This window comes from Tiliqua scincoides, chromosome 2 (genome assembly GCF_035046505.1).
Source record: "Tiliqua scincoides isolate rTilSci1 chromosome 2, rTilSci1.hap2, whole genome shotgun sequence".
NCBI lineage: Eukaryota > Metazoa > Chordata > Lepidosauria > Squamata > Scincidae > Tiliqua > Tiliqua scincoides.
The window spans coordinates 268,823,930-268,842,341 of NC_089822.1; the positions used below are offsets into that span (position 1 = coordinate 268,823,930).

The window sequence follows — 18,412 nt, forward strand, 5'->3', positions numbered from 1 at the left end:
TCGTCACCTTCCCCCAAGTAAAGGTGCAGGCCCCACAATGGGTTTCCTCCAGTCTACGTCGGCTATTTCACCAGCACAGACAGTTGGCTTTTCAACCCAACATGGAGCACAGGTTCCAGCAGAGGCCTGCCAGTCCCACCACCCAACCCCCAGCTCCAATCTTCCTTTCCCTCCACCCTGTTCCACCCATGCCCGTCTCCCTTGCCCCAAAACATCTTATGTCAGAACTCAGCACTGTAGGAGCTCCAGCCGGCCGGCCAGGCCGTGCTGAGGCTCAGTGTCAACTGGTGCTGACCCAGCGCCAGTGTTCCTTACTCCCAGGGTGTTGTAAACATGTTTGCGACACTTTGGCGATAGTGTCTTCACTCAGCAGCGGCGCTGGGGCTAAGAGCCCTTAGAATTGGGCTCGGAGAGTTATTTAACTGCTACATCTATTTCCTGCTTCAGGCAGGATGAGCTATTAGTCTCTTTCCAAATCTACGATACTATGATTAATGGAAGCATTTTTACAGATTCTCCCTTGTCTGGGTTCCTTGTTGTAAAGTCAGAATTGGGCTCACACTAAATCTCTTCCCACACTCATAACATATATGTGGTTGCTCTCTTGTCTTGCTTCATTGATGCAAAGTCCAGCTTTTGCTCACACCCAAGTTCTTTCCACACTCCAAGCATTGATATGGTTTCTCTACTGTGTGGGTTCTTTGATCCACAGTCAGGCCTGAGATCTAAGTGAAACACATTCCATACTATAAGCAAGTATATGGTTTTCACTCGTTGTGGGTCTTTTGATGCAAAATCAGGGTTATTTTCCGACCGAAACTCTTTCCACACTCCAAGCATTGATAGGGTTTCACCCCCATATGGGTTCTTTGATGTTTATTGTGGTCTCCACTTGAAGTGAAGCTCTTTCCACACTCCAAGTGTTTATATGGTTTCTCCCCTGTATGAGTTCTTTGATGCAGATTCAGGTTTGAGCTCCCACTGAAGCTCCTTCCACACTCCAAGCATGTATATGGTTTCTCACCTGTGTGGGTTCTTTGATGTGAAATCAGGCCACTGTTTACACTGAAGCTCTTTCCACACACCAAACATTTATATAGTTTCTCCCCTGTGTGGGTTCTTCGATGCACAGTCAGGTCAGAGCTTGAACTGAAGCTCTTTCCACACTCCAAGCAATGATATGGTTTCTCTCCTGTATGGATTCTTTGGTGCTGTGTCAGTAGGGAACCCCCGATAAAGCTTTTCCCACATTCTAAGCATTTATATGGTTTCTCTCCTGTGTGGGTTCTTTGATGCAAAGTCAGGCCATTGTTTGTACTGAAGCTCTTTCCACACTCTAGGCATTTATATGGTTTCTCCCCTGTGTGAGTTCTTCGATGCACAGTCAGATTTGAGTACACACTGAAGCTCTTTCCACAGTCCAAGCATGTATATGGTTTCTCACCTGTGTGGGTTCTTCGATGCACAGTCACGTTAGAGCTTGATCTGAAGCTCTTTCCACACTCCAAGCAATGATATGGTTTCTCTCCTGTATGGGTTCTTTGGTGCTGTGTCAGCAAGGAACCCCCGATAAAGCTTTTCCCACATTCTAAGCATTTATATGGTTTCTCTCCTGTGTGGGTTCTTTGATGCAAAGTCAGGCCCTTGTTTGTACTGAAGCTCTTTCCACACACCAAACATTTATATGGTTTCTCCCCTGTGTGGATTCTTTGATGCGAAGTCAGGCTATTGTTTGCACTGAAGCTCTTTCCACACACCAAACATTTATATGGTTTCTCCCCTGTGTGGATTCTTTGATGTGAAGTCAGGCTATTGTTTGCACTGAAGCTCTTTCCACACACCAAACATTTATATGGTTTCTCCCCTGTGTGGATTCTTTGATGCGAAGTCAGGCTATTGTTTGCACTGAAGCTCTTTCCACACACCAAACATTTATATGGTTTCTCCCCTCTGTGGATTCTTTGATGCGAAGTCAGGCCATTGTTTCCACTGAAGCTCTTACCACAGTCCAAGCATTTATATGGTTTCTCCCCTGTGTGATTTCTTCGATGCACATTCAGACTTGAGATCTGAGTAAAACATTTTCCACACACTGAGCATGTATATGGTTTCTCCCCTGTGTGGATTCTTTGATGGAAAGTCAGATTTGTTTTGCAACGGAAGCTCTTTCCACACACTGAGCATGTATATGGTTTCTCCCCTTTGTGGGTTCTTTGATGCAAAGTCAGATTTGTTTTGCAACGGAAGCTCTTTCCACACTCCAAGCATTTATATGGTTTCTCCCCTGTGTGGATTCTTTGATGCAAAGTAAGGCTTGAGCTCTGACTGAAGCTCTTTCCACACACCAAACATTTATATGGTTTCTCCCCTGTATGGGATCTTAGATGTGAAGTCAGGTTTGAGCTCACACTGAAGCTTTTTCCACACTCTAGGCATTTATATGGTTTCTCCCCTGTGTGGATTCTTTGATGCACTGTCAGGGCTGAGCTCACACTGAAGCTCTTTCCACACTCCAAGCATTGATATGGTTTCTCTCCTGTATGGGTTCTTAGGTGCAGATGCCGTTCTGAGGGCGTACTGAAGCTCTTACCACAGTCCAAGCATTTATATGGTTTCTTTCCTGTGTGGGTTCTTTGATGTGAAGTCAGGTTTGACCTCCCACTGAAGCTCTTTCCACACTCTAGACATTTATATGGTTTCTCCCCTGTGTGGATTCTTTGATGCACTGTCAGGGCTGAGCTCACACTGAAGCTCTTGCCACACACCAAACATTGATATGGTTTCTCCCCTGTATGGGTTCTTAGGTGCGGATGCAGTTCTGAGGGCGTACTGAAGCTCTTACCACAGTCCAAGCATTTATATGGTTTCTTTCCTGTGTGGGTTCTTTGATGTGAAGTCAGGTTTGACCTCCCACTGAAGCTCTTTCCACACTCTAGACATTTATATGGTTTCTCCCCTGTGTGGATTCTTTGATGCACTGTCAGGGCTGAGCTCACACTGAAGCTCTTTCCACACTCCAAGCATTGATATGGTTTCTCCTCTGTGTGATTCCTTCGATGCGCATTCAGACTTGAGATGCGAGTAAAACATTTTCCACACACTGAGCATGTATATGGTTTCTCCCCTGTGTGGATTCTTTGATGCATAGTCAGGTGTGATTTCTGACCAAAGCTCTTTCCACACTCCAAGCATTCAAATGGCTTCTCTCCTGTGTGGATTCTTTCATGAGTTCTAAGTTTTGATTTACAGCTAAAGGTCTTGTCACAATGAGGGCATTTTTCCTTCCATCCAGTTTCTTTTTTGGGAGCGCCTGGGATGACACTGAAATTGGCATCCTGAGGAGCAGAAGATTTATTTCTCCACTTCTGTTTCTGCTTTCCCTTCTGCCTCTTTGACCTCTCTTGATGGGCAGCTTTCTCCCTTGTTTGGCTCTTTTTATGGGAACTTAGTTTTGTGCTTGTTCTGAAGCTCTTCCCCCTCTCAGAGCACTCAAATGATTTCTTTCCTGTGCCGATTTTGCTGTGTTTATTAATGTTGGATTCACAACTGGTTGTTTCCTCGTACAAAGGACGCTTCCCCCTTTTCCTTCCTTTGTGAAGTTCTTCCTTGATTTGAATTTCCTGGAGGTCATGACCCTGAGGAACACATTCAGTCCTCCAGGGATCTGCTGGGCTTCCCTTTTGCCTCCCCGATCTGTCTTGGTCTTGAAGAGTCATTTCCACTATGTCAAACATGGTTGTTTCTGGGGACACCACGCATGGCTGCCCCTGATCCCCACAGTCTTGTCTGTTGCTTCCTGAAAGAGAGACAGAATCCTGATTAGCAGTGCAATAGGGAAATGTCACTTCTACAGCACACTCCTAGGCATGTATAAAGTAAACCCAATGGGATTTGATGGCACTTACTCCCAGGAAAGGATGCAGAAGACGGAGGCACTTGTCCTACACTGCCAGGGTTTTGGGGTGCTCAGAATTCTTGCTTCTCGAACCCTAGAGCCCTCAAGGACCCCTGTTCGGTAGTACTGCCACCACCGTGTATGTGCCAGTGCCTCAGTCCAGGGACACTGAGACCCTCTAGGCTTAATTCTATCCCTTGCAGGCACTGAGTGCTTTCTTTAATTAAAGTCTCAGTCCTCAAGTTACTAGTCCTCAATGAGCATTTGGTAGCTTGCTGAACGGCTAGGCAGGATTCTGAACCTTTGTCCCCAACAGACAATGAACCAACATGGTAAAAAGATTTTCTACTTTATTAAATACATAGGGTTACATAAAGTTACAAAAGGCAGCAAATGCTAGAGGCATAAAACTTCTAGGAAACCTATCGGCATAAAATAACAAAGCTAACTGGCTATCTCTATTATTCCCTAACTCTCACCTGGTTTAGCTTTCTTTTGTAGATCTTTCCTCCAAGTTACCTATGAGGCCACATGGCCCTGGCTCTCGGCCTTCAGGATGTTGCACCCACAACCTTTTCCACCAAAGAGAGAAGGACAAAGACAAAAGACCAACACACCCCTTTGGGCTTTGTTCTTATACTTTACATGCTAACAGGATGGGGTGACTCTGTACTCATTTTAAACTGCCCAATCAGGGACTCTTGGGGACAGAATCTTCCCAAAGTGGGGCTGGACGCTAGCCCTCTCAGCTCTCCCCTCCCCACTGGAGGTCCATGGGTGCCTTTCTGTCTGCTTAGGTGCTACATTATCACCTTCCATTGAGTTGTAAATTCCTTGCAGCTAGGACTGCAAGCCACTTCTCTGTTACTGGGTTACTTCTGTTCAGGCTTTACATTCTACTAGGCCTAAACTGTACATATTCATGACAGCACTGCTCAGTGGTTAACTCTCAATTACCTTTTGTGGATTAGTAGCTCTATCATGTTAGCAACTTCACAAGACAGAAGCAGGACAAAATATTGGGGCTCTCCAAAGCGACACGATTTGACACAATTCGAGGCTGCCCTCCCCACCTGCAAAAGTGCATGGAATGGGACAGGAGAACAAGCAGCCCCAAAATGGGTTGGCACACCGTCAGGTTCCAAAGTCTGGTTCCACATCGAACGATATATAACGTGATGTTGTTATTCCTAAAAACCATGATTTTAATGATTTTGGGCACTGGTAGTGTCTCCCCCCTTAGGGTGCCCTGCCCTTTCTGCCCCCGCCAGCTACACCACTGATGAGTGCCTCATTTTGCAAGCCTGGAATGCCCCCAAATAGAAGCTTGTACATGTCACAGCAAATTTTTTTATTGAGACAGGCCTATCCTGCAGTTTCAACCCCAAAGACCATTGGTCAGGTCAAGCTCAACTTGGTCAGTGTGAGACACAGAAGAGAGTACAGGTTCCAGCCCCCCACCCCCCTCTTCTATAATGAAATCCTGGTAGTGAGAAACAGGGAGTAGTTCATGCATCTCCAGCCCACTCCCCTAGAGAAGAAAGGTCATCCTTACCTGGAGAGGCCAGGATCCTGCAATTCTCCTCCATGCCTTCCCTGTGCAAAGGCTTTTGCCCTGGACCCAGCAGAGCCCCCTCCTTCTCCACGAAGCGCACAGCCACCTCCTCCAAGGACCCTGGAAGGAGGAAACAGCTTCAGTTCAAAAATCAAAACTGAAAACTAACCGGGGCAGAGCAAATGGTCAAGAGGAGCCGCTGGGCCGCAGTGTTCAGTGGAGGGAGGGAGGACGGGCAGAAACTCCCTGGAAGGCGTATAAAACTCAGACCTGGCCATGCTGACCGACCCCCCCCCCCACAAGTCTACCCCACAGATAAGTCGAGGGCAGGTTTCGAGCCAACCATCATGGAATTTTCTATGATCCCCAGATAAGTCGGGGCTTAAACTTAGGGGGGTGTCTGACTATGGTTTTGTCTGATTTTACCGGAAGCCAGATCCTGAAAAATAACCTCCCAGTAATTGTTGCCTAAGAACTGCACAGTCTCGAATAGTAAAAGATCATAAGATACATTATTATTCTTTTAAAATTCTGGTCTTTGCCACCTTTTGGTAGGTTCGACTCAGTTGGACCACTACTTCAGCGTCTACACTGGCTGCCAGTTCATTTCCAGGCCCAATTCAAAGTGCTAGTTTTAACTTTTAAAGCCCTTCGAGGTTCAGGACCGAGGTAAAGAACCTTCGAGGTTCATTAGTGTTTGAGATGTTTTATTGTTTTAGTTTTTATGTTTTAATATTGTTTTAATCTTTTAATTGTGCTTTTCATGTTGTAAGCCGCCTTGGGTGCCCTAAAGAGCAGCAGAAAGGTGGGCTCAACATTCTTTAAACAAACAAACAAAACTACTTCTAAGGTCAATGTTGAAACTTTGTCGGCTGGGGAGAAAAGGCTCTCCACCTCTCTACACTCAGGCCAGTGTGATTTGTGGGCCCCCTGATCCCATGAAAAAGGGCAGCTTCCACCTGGACCAAAGAATTCCGATAACATGGGATGACAGTTAAGTGGTAGGGGACTGCATTGGGAGTTGTGGAGGATTTCCCCTGAGGAGAGAGGGTCTGGTGTCAGCAGTGGCCCCTTGTGCAGACTGTACAGGGTTAACAGGTGTATTTGAGGGACTGCCTCCTTCCATGTAATCCTACCCGTCCTCTTAGGTCATTGGACCTAAGGACTGGACTGTGCCACCACCAGCACAGGTGAGGGGGTGGCGGTTAGAAATAGGGCCTTCTTGGTGGCAGCTCCTGGTCTTTGGAATCCCCCTTCTCTGGAATTAAGAAATGCCTCCTTCTCAAGAGACCTTTAAGACATTTTTATTCAAGGAGGCGTTTAAGTGCTGACATGATGGGACGGCACTTTTTCATGACTGTGAGTTGACTCGCGTGATTCATTAGTGTTTGAGATGTTTTATTGTTTTAGTTTTTATGTTTTAATATTGTTTTAATCTTTTAATTGTGCTTTGCATGTTGTAAGCCGCCTTGGGTGCCCTAAAGAGTGGCAGAAAGGTGGGCTCAACATTCTTTAAACAAACAAACGAAACTGCTTCTAAGGTCAATGTTGAAACTTTGTCGGCTGGGGAGAAAAGGCTCTCTACACTCAGGCCAGTGTGATTTGTGGGCCCCTGATCCCATGAAAAAGGGCAGCTTCCACCTGGATCAAGGAATTCCGATAACATGGGACGACAGTTAAGTGGTAGGGGACTGCATTGAGAGTTGTGGAGGATTTCCCCTGAGGAGAGAGGGTCTGGTGTCAGCAGTGGCCCCTTGTGCAGACTGTACAGGGTTAACACCTTGGCTTGCAATGCGCATGGCCCACAGCTGCAACCTAGTAGGGGTCACGAGGGCCTTGAGGATCAAGGCCCTCATCAGTGCCAGAGAGGGTGCCAAGATCAGTGCCAAGATCATCAGTGCCAGAGAGGGTGGGAGTCGGGGTGCTCAGGTGTTCTCTCTTACAGCCTTGTGGCTGGGAAAAGAACTTAGCGGTCCTCCTTTGCCCTGTGAGTGGGTCTCTGCAGGGAGTGTATGGCCTTCTTGGAATTAATAAGTTGTATGGAATATTGTTTAAAATATAATAAGTAATCTAGTGTTTAAATTAAGCACATGAAATCCATGAGAGCTTTTAGCTTTTGTCATGTCCTGCTTTTTTCTTGGATATCCTACATTTTGGGATGCCCTGTCCTCTTTTGAGGTTATGACATCTGGTTGCCCTGCTGGGAGCAAAAGGAGAAAGGTGGGGGGGGGGGGAGAGAAAGAGAAGAAGAAGAACCTGGCCTACTGCCCACAGACTGGTGTGTGGCCGCCTTGCTTAGGAGCTGCTGAGAGCTCAGGTGTTGCTTCTGCAGTTGATGAAGCTGCTGATGGGAACAGGGAGAAAGGAGGACCTCTGCAGTTTGACCAGGCAAACCACCCTGGTGGTGGGCTCCAGTGGCACTTTTTGCAGAACTAAGGCTCTTTGGGGGATAGAAGGGAGGCTAATTAGACTAAAGTGGGCATTAGGTCTTCTGAGAGGAATTTTGATGGGACAGGGAGAGATTTAACGGGTCAATTGATCGGTATCCCACCCCTGGCATTCTGTGCAGTTCACTCCTATTCTGCAGAGCGGACAGGTGTGAGATTTGGTGGCACCAGAAAAAGATGAAAGCCCTTTCAAGGCCTGTGAGCAAGAAGCAGGTACCAATGCACTTGCTTGCATGTGGCCCACCCCCACCCCCCAAATCTGCCCCTTACCTGAGTAGGCTGCAGAGCTGCTGATTCTGCTTCATGCACAGGAGGAGATGGTCTGGAACGTGGCCCCAAATCTGCCCCACTGCCTGTGAGGGAGACAGAGGGGCAAACTTTTACCCTTCATGCCCTTTTTGGACTTCCCTTCCTTGTGTAATTTGAGACTATCTTTGAAACTGCTCTACAGCTCTGGGTCTGACCCAGAATTGCCCCAGTGGGGTGAGCCCCACACATCTTGATTCATTTCCTCCCCCCTGCAGTTTTCCCCTGTTTCTTCCCCTCCCTGCCTTGCCCTCCTTCAGCTCTCTGTTCTTTTTGGATCAGTTGTGGATGCTGGAAGGATTCCTATTGGCTCAAAACCCAGTTTTTCTTTCTGAAGTCCTGGTCGAGCTCTCAAATGGCAAGAGGTGGAGGCTTTGAAGCCCTGCACAAGTTTGGGGCTGAGGGGTCTGAAGGACTGCCTTCTTCCAGATCTCCCTCTAAGGTCATCAGGGTCCCTGGCTGGGGGCAGGTTGACTGCCACAAGGGGCAGAGCCTTCTCTCTGGTGGCCCCACAAGGTTGTCATTCCCTCCCTTTGGAGGCAAGAGCAGCACCTGGCCTGTTAACCCTCCGGGAGGGATGAACACCACCCTGTTCCCTTTAGCGTTCCTGCCCAGGCCTTTTTCTTGCTGTTCCAGCTGCTGTTCAGTCACCGCCTTGGGAGTCCCATTTTACAGGAGGAGAGGCGGGAGAGGGACGTTTGGAATGTCCTTCTTTCTGCATCCTGCCTGCCTGTCAAAACCAGGCCCAAGGAAGCTTGTCACAGTGAACAACAGGCCAATTATGAAACGCATAACAGGAATTTAAAATGAAGTCCCATTACAGAGCACTAGAAGGCCGCATCCAGACTGGCCTGGGGTATCACAACTGAAGTCCGTGCTGCTGAAAGGCGCCTGCCCTCCAGGTGCTGCTCACACTCCTGGGGCAGGAGGAGTCCCGGAGCAGAGCTCTGTGCAACCCGCCTGGACGTTCCCACCAGCACTGCCGAGATGCTCCCTGCTGCTTCCAGCCCAGAACGGGGACCTGGCATTGGGCAGGTTGAGGGGCTTGTCTGTTGCGTGTGAGCTGGTCTGCCGGATGCTGAGGGCGCCCTGCCAGGCTGAGGCTTGTTCCAAGTGGGGCTGGGCCCAGGAGGGGGTGACACCACTGCAGGGATGTCGTTCCACTAACACTGTCCTGGTGCAGCTCTAACAAAGGCTGCTGTTTTTTGCAGAGTAATGACTTATGAAGTGCCTTTTGCAGCCTGTTTGCTCCCTTTCTGGATGGGCACTGACGGGGGGGGGTCCTCAGTGCCCCCCCAGACCCTGCTGCTTTTTGCACCCTTTCACTGCCGAAGGGCCCCTTCTCCTATTTCTGTTCAGGCTTTTGCACTGTCCCCATCCACGCCCCTCCCCCCCACAGCAGCAAGTCCACCCCAGAGCTGATCCCAGCATAGCATGCAATGGGTTGGGGGTCTGCCTTCTCTGGCTGGCCTCCCTCCCCACCTGGGGGCTCCTCCCACCCCCTCAGTCCCTTTCCACCCACCTCAGCCTGGGACCATCCTTTGTTCTCCCCCAACGGGCTGAGGACTGGGCACAGAAGCTGCTTGGGGGGGACAAAGGGTGGGGGCGGAGCAGGAAGTGGCTTCCCAGCTGATCCCCCCCCATTCCTCCGTCTAGGAATCCGGAGTCGCTCCTTTTAACCCTCGCAGTGCCAGTCAGCCAAGAGCAAAGACTCTGCAGAGGACCCCAGTCTGGACCCTCCAAACCCCCAGGAGGCCCTCCTCCCTCCCTCCCTTTCTTTCTTTCTTTCTTTCTTTCTTTCTTTCTTTCACAAGTGACATAAACAGAGGAAAGCCCAACCATCACTTAGTGCAAACGGAGGGCTGATCAGCAGTGGTGTAGCTGGGGGGGGTCACAGCACTAGTTCTCTTTTGCCTGTTTCAGGAATGAGGAACCGCTGCTGGATAAAAACACAGCATCTATTTCCTGTTCACATGTGATGTGGTTGTCAGTGACTCTTTCTGCCTCTTCTGCATCTCCAAAGTGGGATTTCTGGCAGAGAGGGGTCCGGAGAGTGTTATCTCTTAGGTCCAAGGACCAGTGTCACCCAGCATGGCATTTTGGTCCCCTCCTCAGAGACCTGAAGGACTGGTCAGGAGTCCCAGAGAGCCTGGAGGCAAGTCCCCTAACGGTGACTCTAGGTGGGCCAGCAGGTCTCTGGAGATCTGACACGGACCTTCCCCCTGCCTGTCTCCCAGGAAGGAGCAGGTCAGAGCAAGGAGTGCTCCAGAAGGAGCATATCCCGCAGCAGACCCCATGATTGGCAGTGGCTGGTGGGCTCATAAGAGAGCTGACCAGACACCCTTAAACACGCACTCTCTCCTTTCTCCTGTGGCGCCAGGTCAAGTTCCCCACTCCCTTCAATGACCCAGGAGCCACTGTGTCATCCGGCACCCGGACCAAGCATTTTTTTTAAAAAAAGAATCCTTTATTGGCATGTATAACAAACAAATCTGCAAACTATGTGCATTTGATCAACCAGGAAGCAAATCAACTTTTCGATTGCGCAGCTCAGTGACTCAGAAAGTTGTCACAGTATCAGTTATTTCCACAGAGGAGTCAGTTAGGAGGTCAAGTATTCTTGCCACATCAGTAAATCCTCCTCTTGTTTGATCCCCTCGTCTGATACAATTTTCCTTGTTAGGTTCCCCGCAGAAGTACACTTTATCTGGCAGGTGGTGTTGTGATGGAGCCTCCTTATAAGGAATAGTAGTCTCCTGTCAATTTGTAGCTGTTTGAATTTACACCAGAGTATCTCTCTATCTAGGGAATCAAAGGCTGCTTTTAAACATAGAAAGGCTGTATAAAACTTAAGTCTTGCCTCTCTAATTTGTTGGCAACCTTCATCCTTGGAAGACTCTGGTATTGCACTCTGAATGGGGGTTCTGGAACAGCATCTAGTGTGGCTGAAAAGGCCGATTCGGGAGTGACAATCCCTTCCACACTGGGAGCAAGTGCAGTCTGTCCCTGGTCTGTCTCCCTGGCTGTGGGCCTTCTCTTTGCCTCAGTCTGTTGGCCAAGTGTCTCCTCAAACTGGGAAAGGCCATGCTGCACAGTCTGCTTCCAAGCGGGATGCTCAGAGGCCAAGGTTTCCCACCTGTGGAGGTCATAAGAACATAAGAACAGCCCCACTGAATCAGGCCATAGGCCCATCTAGTCCAGCTTCCTGTATCTCACAGCGGCCCACCAACTGCCCCAGGGAGCACACCAGACAACAAGAGACCTCTTCCTGGTGCCCTCCCTTGCATCTGGCATTCTGACATAGCCCGTTTCTAAAATCAGGAGGGAGCACATACACATCATGGCTTGTAACCCATAATGGATTTTTCCTCCAGAAACTTGTCCAATCCCCTTGTCCAGGCCAGATGCCATCACCACATCCTGTGGCAAGGAGTTCCACAGACCAACCACACACTGAGTAAAGAAATATTTTCTTTTGTCTGTTCTAACTCTCCCAACATTCAATTTTAGTGGATGTCCCCTTTAGGTCCATTCCTAAGGCCTTCAGATCCCTCTTGCAGATGTCCTTGTATTGCAGCTGTGGTCTACCTGTAGGGCACTTTCCCTGCACAAGTTCTCCATAGAGGAGATCCTTTGGGATCCGGCCATCATCCATTCTCACGACATGACCGAGCCAATGCAGGCGTCTCTGTTTCAGCACTGTATACACGCTGGGAATTCCAGCTCTTTCCAGGACTGTGTTGTTTGGAACTTTGTCCTGCCAGGTGATGCTGAGGATGCACATGTGCAAAGCATTCAGTTTCCTCTCCTGTTGTGAGCGAAGAGTCCATGACTCGCTGCAGTACAGAAGTGTACTCGGGACGCGAGCTCTGTAGACCTGGATCTTGGTATGTTCCCTCAGCTTCTTGTTGGACCAGACTCTCTTTGTGAGTTTGATATAATTCTCAATTAAATAATAATAAATAATAATAATACAAGTATTTATATACCGCCTTTCTTGGTTGTCAGATTTCTCCTCAGACTTTATTCAAGGCGGTTTACATAGGCAGGCTGATTAAATCCCCATGGGGATTTTTACAATTGAAAGAAGGTTCTATCTTTCAAGAACCACAACAGTCCAGATGTTTCACTCTGATCTGGTTTCACATTCTGGCCTCCATCCTCCCACGCTCAGAGCAGATGGAATAACTCGGCTCAGCTTGTCAGCTGCTTCAAGGTCGCACGGTGCAGTGGCCTCAAACTGGCGACCTGCGGATGTTATCTTCAGGCAAATGGAGGCTCTACCCTCTAGGCCAGACCTCCTGCCCAAATATGAAAGGATGGTACAATTGTCCAGGGTGGATTTACCCTACTTATTTTACTATAGAGCAGTACAGGTTACCCGACTAATCAGTAACCAAAAAAAGTAATCAAAATCAAAACCAAAATCACTAACCAAAAAAGGGGAGGGGCCAACTTGGTGACACTCACACCACTGAACAGGAGTGCTAGTCTTAGCTGTGATACATGGAAAAGGGAGCTGACCATGATAACCTCTTCTTGGTTCCCTGCTGTGACATCATAATACTTCTGAGCTCTCAGAACACTCAGACTCATTGGTCAGTTGTAAGTTAAGAAAATCCACTTTTGTGACATTAGGCTATTGTGTTTCCTTTTCTGGTTATTTCGCTACAGCTTTTGATAGAACAAAGATATTTCAGTGTGGTTTGTTTAATTGCATCTGCTGTAAATCACGCATCGAATGGTGTATAATGTTGTTGGCATCCTACAGTCTCGGAAGACTCTGGTATCGCGCTCTGAATGGTGGTTCTGGAACAGAGTGTCCTCTCCAGTATGCGAAGCCTGGGTAACGTAGATATGGAGGATAGACTGTTTCCCATGCAGCAAATCCCCCCTCTCCACGTCGCTGAAATGGTCCAATGGAAAGGCAGAAGCCAATACGGTTGGCTCCAGCGACGTCACGGGAGTTGCCAGAACGTGACTGTGTTCAGCCATGAACTGCCTCAGGGACTCGGGCTCCGGATTTTGCCTCGAGGTTGACTCCTGAAGCCTTTTCCATAACTGGATGTAGCCACAAGGCAGTGGAGGTTTGGGATCAGAGTTTTCCTTCTCTCAGATGAGCTGCCTTCCCAGGCTGACGAGTCCCATCTACCCAGTGGCTGTTTAGTCGCCTCGTAGGACAAGTACAACCAAGCTGAGGGCCTGTTCTTATCCCCAGCCCTCAGAGGATGGCATACAAACAACAACAACAACAATAATAATCTAATGACCCTGATTTTGGTCACTAGTGGTGTCCTCCCCCAGCTTTCTTTTGCAAACAATATAAACCACAAGACAAAAAACCCCAGAGAAAAGCCCAGCCATCACTCACTAGAAAGCTGAGCAGTGACTTTCTGGGGGGGAGGGGGGTCATAGCACAGCACACACTGTGCAAGAAGCCCCCCCCTTCGGAGGCAGTCCAAGCAGTTGGTGCAAAACGGAGGTATTCTCTGGTCACCTGCAGTGTGGCTGCTGCAGACCAGTAGCGTAGCTGGGGGGGTTTACAGCACTAGTTCCAGGGATCAGTGCTGGATAAAGACAAAAGCTTGTTCCCTGTTCCGGAGTATTTATCGTCAGGCTTTACTAATCACCTAGCTGCGGTGGCGTAGCTGGAGGAGGGAGGAGCACCCAGTCTGGCAGGGAGTGGGTACGCGGCCCCTCCCTTCGTGACCATTCCTGGCGGGAGGAGCAAAAGGAGTTTTGCTCCCCCCACCAGGAATGGCTCCGAAGGAAGGGGCAGCTTGCCCTCCCCGTTGAGCCTCCCTGCCAGACTGCCTGCTCTGCCCCCCTCCAGCTACGCCACTGCCTAACTGCTGATCCAAACCCAGCCCCAAAGAGTTCATTACAGCTATTCCATCACCTTGTGGTTCAGCTCCTTTTTTCTTCAAGGCTCCTGTTATTTGACCCTGCTCTTTAGTGAATCTCAAAATGCTCGTGTTGCTGCCACACATGGCTAAGACTAAGAGTGTCCTCTCTTCCATTCATGTCCTGGAAGAGCTCCAGAATCTCAATGGCATCTCTCTAGGTCCACGTCCAATTTTGCTGTTCTCTTACTAGTACCTGCGTCTGGTTGAAGCTGATCTGAAGTCTGGTACTAATAGTGTGTTCAGCTACTAATAGTGTGTTCAGCTACTACTGGAAGTAGGCTCTGCTAAAGGCATACTGCAATTTGGTCTAGGCTTAGGGTTCTTTGCCTTAGGTTTTTGTTTCACGCAGTAGAGTGTGATATTCTTGCTCCTAGCAGATTTCAGGATTTTTAGGTGCCAACTTAGTTGTATTTTTCTTTATTCCTTTGATAATGCTCTGAGTTTAGGGTCGCTCAGAACAGGAGAGGAAACTGAACACTTTCCACATGCGCTGCCTCCGACGCATACTCGGCATCACCTGGCAGGACAAAGTTCCTAACACAGTCCTGGAACGTGCTGGAATCCCTAGCATGTATGCACTGCTGAATCAGAGATGCCTGCGTTGGCTCGGTCGTGTTGTGAGAATGGATGATGACCGGATCCCAAAGGATCTCCTCTATGGAGAACTCGTGCAAGGAAAGCGCCCTACAGGTAGACCACAGCTGCGATACAAGGACATTTGCAAGAGGGATCTGAAGGCCTTAGGATTGGACCTCAACAGGTGGGAAACCCTGGCCTCTGAGCGGTCCGCTTGGAGGCAGGCTGTGCAGCATGGCCTTTCCCAGTTTGAAGAGACACTTGGCCAACAGTCTGAGGCAAAGAGGCAAAGAAGGAAGGCCCATAGCCAGGGAGACAGGCCAGGGACAGGCTGCACTTGCTCCCAGTGTGGAAGGGATTGTCACTCCCAAATTGGCCTTTTCAGCCACACCAGACGCTATGCCAGAACCAACTTTCAGAGCGCGATACCATAGTCTTTCGAGACTGAAGGTTGCCAACACACTGTGAGTTTAGGGTGAAATGTTGGGTTATTATCTAGACTGGTGAACATGGCCTTGGAATGTGGAAAAGGAATTCCGCATTTGGGAGTTTTTGTTTGTTTTTGGGTTGCAGAGGCGGTGGACCTGAGACAGCATCGGGGCAGTTCCTGGTCCTGCATTGATGTAACCAAGTAAGATGAGCCCAGAATCTGCTCCAGTCCAAGGTGGCTTCCTGTGTTTGGCATTCTGAGGCCCAGTGAAGCCCTCGGGAAACTCGATGTAGCTTTTTTTGCCTCTATAGGCCATTCTGAAGCCCACAAAGGAAGTGGGTGTGTTACCAAAAGGGCTGTTTTGTTTAGGGGAATTATTACACTGCCCTTATTGGAACCTTAGGATTGTAGGCTGGATAACAAGACGGCGCAATGCAGAGAAATTCCCTTTTGCTTAAAGAGGAGACTGAGAGAAAGATAACTTTTAATAAAAGATTACAGTTTTATTACAAAAGCACAAAGGTAAACATAATGCACATGGAGAAATGATAAGTGTATGTTCCTTGGTCCTAATACTTGAATCCAATGTACCAAGCTTTCATGGTGGTTGCGTGTGAAGAGTATTTGGTGCATCCGAGGAAATTAGAAAAAGGAAAGGTTGTAGGGAAGGATTTTAGGGGTCCCTGCTGCCAACCCCAGCTGCTAACTACAGATGGGGAGAGAAGGGGAGAAAAAGGGGACGGGAAGAAGGGAAAGAGTTCCAGGCGCAAGATAGTTACCTGTCCTGTAGAGCAGTTGGATGGGTGGGGGAGAGTCCTATGAAGAGGACCCTCTGACACAACACGGATGTGTTGCTCCTTTGAGAGTGAGCCAGTGAGCATTGACTCCTGAAAACTGCTTCTCCTCTCTTCATTGCTTCTCTTTTTATTCTGCTACATCTGGCGCCCAGCCTCGGGACCACACAAAAACAAGCTTACCACGTCCAGCAAGGGTTATAGAGCTCATTCATCCTTCAGGATCCCGGTAGGTATAGTATCGGTATAGTATCGGTATAATATCAGTAAGTATTAGTATGGGAACATTATTATTAGTAATTAGTATTAGTATCAGTAAGTATTAGTATGGGAACAAGCCTTTCGGCTACACAGATACACCATCGCGATGATTTACTGTTTCTCCTCAGCAAAGTTCAACACCCTGTTTCCTCCCAAGAGGTCACAGAGTTAATTTACATGATTAAAGAACAGTGCCCTTGGTATCCCGAGGGAGGCACTTTTAACTTACAGGACTGGGACCGTATAGGGCGAACGCTACACAAAAAACCACAGGCTCCATAAAAGTTCTCCAAACATGGCACTTTTGTTTAAATGCCATCCAACGCTTCGCTCTTCCATCAGCTTACATTTCTCCTTCTTCCCCCTCTGCACCAGCCCAGCTGGAGCAAAAAGAGCAATCAAACATGATCGCTGACAAGCAGCCCTCCCTTATGCAGGCAATAGCTCAAAAGACAATAAAATTAGAAAACTTAACAACAGAAGAATATTTTAAGATGTCCATGATCTGCCCTGTGGTGCAAGACCAAATGCACAACAGCAGGCTGTCAGAGAATAGCAAATTCTCCCCTATTCTGTGCCAAAGGAGGTACAAGTTACATTTAAAAACTTTAGCATCACTAGCACCTATGCCAAGAAAGTGCCAGAAGGTATAACAAACAAATATCACCTAGTTCCCTATGGTTGGAAGTCCCTATTGCGCATAGTTTTAACCCCTGTACAGAATGCAGTATAGCTCAGTAAGTTCCAACCACCTTAGAGAAAGCCAAAAGTATCATTAGCTAGTTTTTCCCCAGAGTATGCTAAACAGCCCAAGGCATGTTAAACAGCCCAACCTTATGTCAGCAGTATGTAAATTAAGCTTTATAGCCATTTAAAAATAAATATCTCAAACTCATAGTTTATTATTATATGGATAAATAATATTTTAATAGCAAGTCCCCAATTAAATCCTTTTTTCCTCCAAAACCTGTCTTAAATTTTATTACAGTCTAGTTTTCATATAGCACCAGAAAAGGTGCTCTCATCCTGTGTTGTGCCTGTAACACCTAAATTAAAAATCCCCCAACAGTTAACTTTAGTGCAATTATCACACTTGTTAAGACATATCAATTGAGTACGCTCATATTTTAAGCTACCCACGCAGCTGTTAAAACTTGCTGTAAATTGCTAATAAAGACTGCAAGAAGGTGCTCCAACCCTTAAGTATAGTATGGGGCCTAGCCCTAACAGACATGATAAGAACTTGTCAAAATGTAGATACCCCATTGCTACAAGGCTAATCTTTTTGCTGCAGCCTTGCAGCAAAACTTTAATTTAGAGATCGCTTTTTATATTAGCCTCTGTTGTGGTTAATAATTTTGTTTTTTATTCATCTATCCACAGGCATTCTTCGTAGTCTTAAAACAGACACCCAAGTATATATTCTTGAGTGGTTTTATTTTTCATCCAACCCCTCAAGGAATATGTTGTCCTATCAAAAAGCCATCCTTGCCCTCATTAAAAAAGACGAGGAGAAAGCAATGAAACTTTTAAGAACAAAATGTAATAATAAACACAAAAAGCAAAGACTTATATCTGTAAGAATTTTTCACCTTTTATTAAATTGTTTTAGTTAAGTATGTTAAAAGAATAGAATTTAATATCTCCAAAAATCCTAAGTTTGCCCTAGTGACACAGGCAAATCTCTTTTTAACACCAGTCAGATGCTGTGTCCCCATTTTAAAAAGTTATAGTTTTTATTGATAAATTTTTATGCAAAAAGTAAATATTTATCAAAAAGAAGGCCAATAAAAAAACCCACTTTACAAGTTCACAAATGTTTGCCCAGAAAGCTAAACTGGCAGCAGCACTGGCCTCCTAGCCTTGCCCAGTGCCCTTAAGAGGCAGTCCCATCTCCCAATTAAAGATGAAGAAGAAGCATCATGACAACAATCATTAAAAAGATAAAAACTCTATAAAACACCAGCAACAAATAGTGCAAGCTGTGGAATGTGCCAAGCAAGTAACCATAGCAAAACTGAACGCAATTATTAAGCGGCAGCAACTCCAAGCCCAGTATTTATCACATAACCATAGTCTCTGTCGTATACTTCGTCACACTCCCAGGGTTTTGGGTGCTCAGAGTTCTTGATTCCTGAACCCTAGAGCCTCAAGAACCCCTGTTCGGTAGAACCGCCACCACCCTGTATGTGCCAGTGCCTCAGTCCAGGGACACTGAGACCCTCTAGGCTTAACTATATCC

The 18,412-nt window shown here is 47.5% G+C and overlaps 1 protein-coding gene and 1 long non-coding RNA gene across 2 annotated transcripts in view; both read right to left on the bottom strand.

The window, feature by feature from the left end:
- Positions 1–206: 206 nt before the first annotated feature.
- Positions 207–18,412, bottom strand: part of LOC136639174 (zinc finger protein 208-like) — a 30,257-nt gene continuing 12,051 nt past the window's right edge. Inside the window, exon 6 of the mRNA XM_066613180.1 lies at positions 207–3,796. Coding sequence (XP_066469277.1) covers positions 768–3,796 — 3,029 coding nt within the window. The 3' untranslated portion in view covers positions 207–767. The remainder of the gene's footprint in view (positions 3,797–18,412) is intronic.
- Positions 5,456–9,793, bottom strand: LOC136640548 (uncharacterized). Its single transcript, XR_010793806.1, has 3 exons — positions 9,726–9,793; positions 8,168–8,250; positions 5,456–5,570 (listed from the first exon to the last, which is right to left on the bottom strand). It is a non-coding gene; the product is annotated as an uncharacterized lncRNA (long non-coding RNA).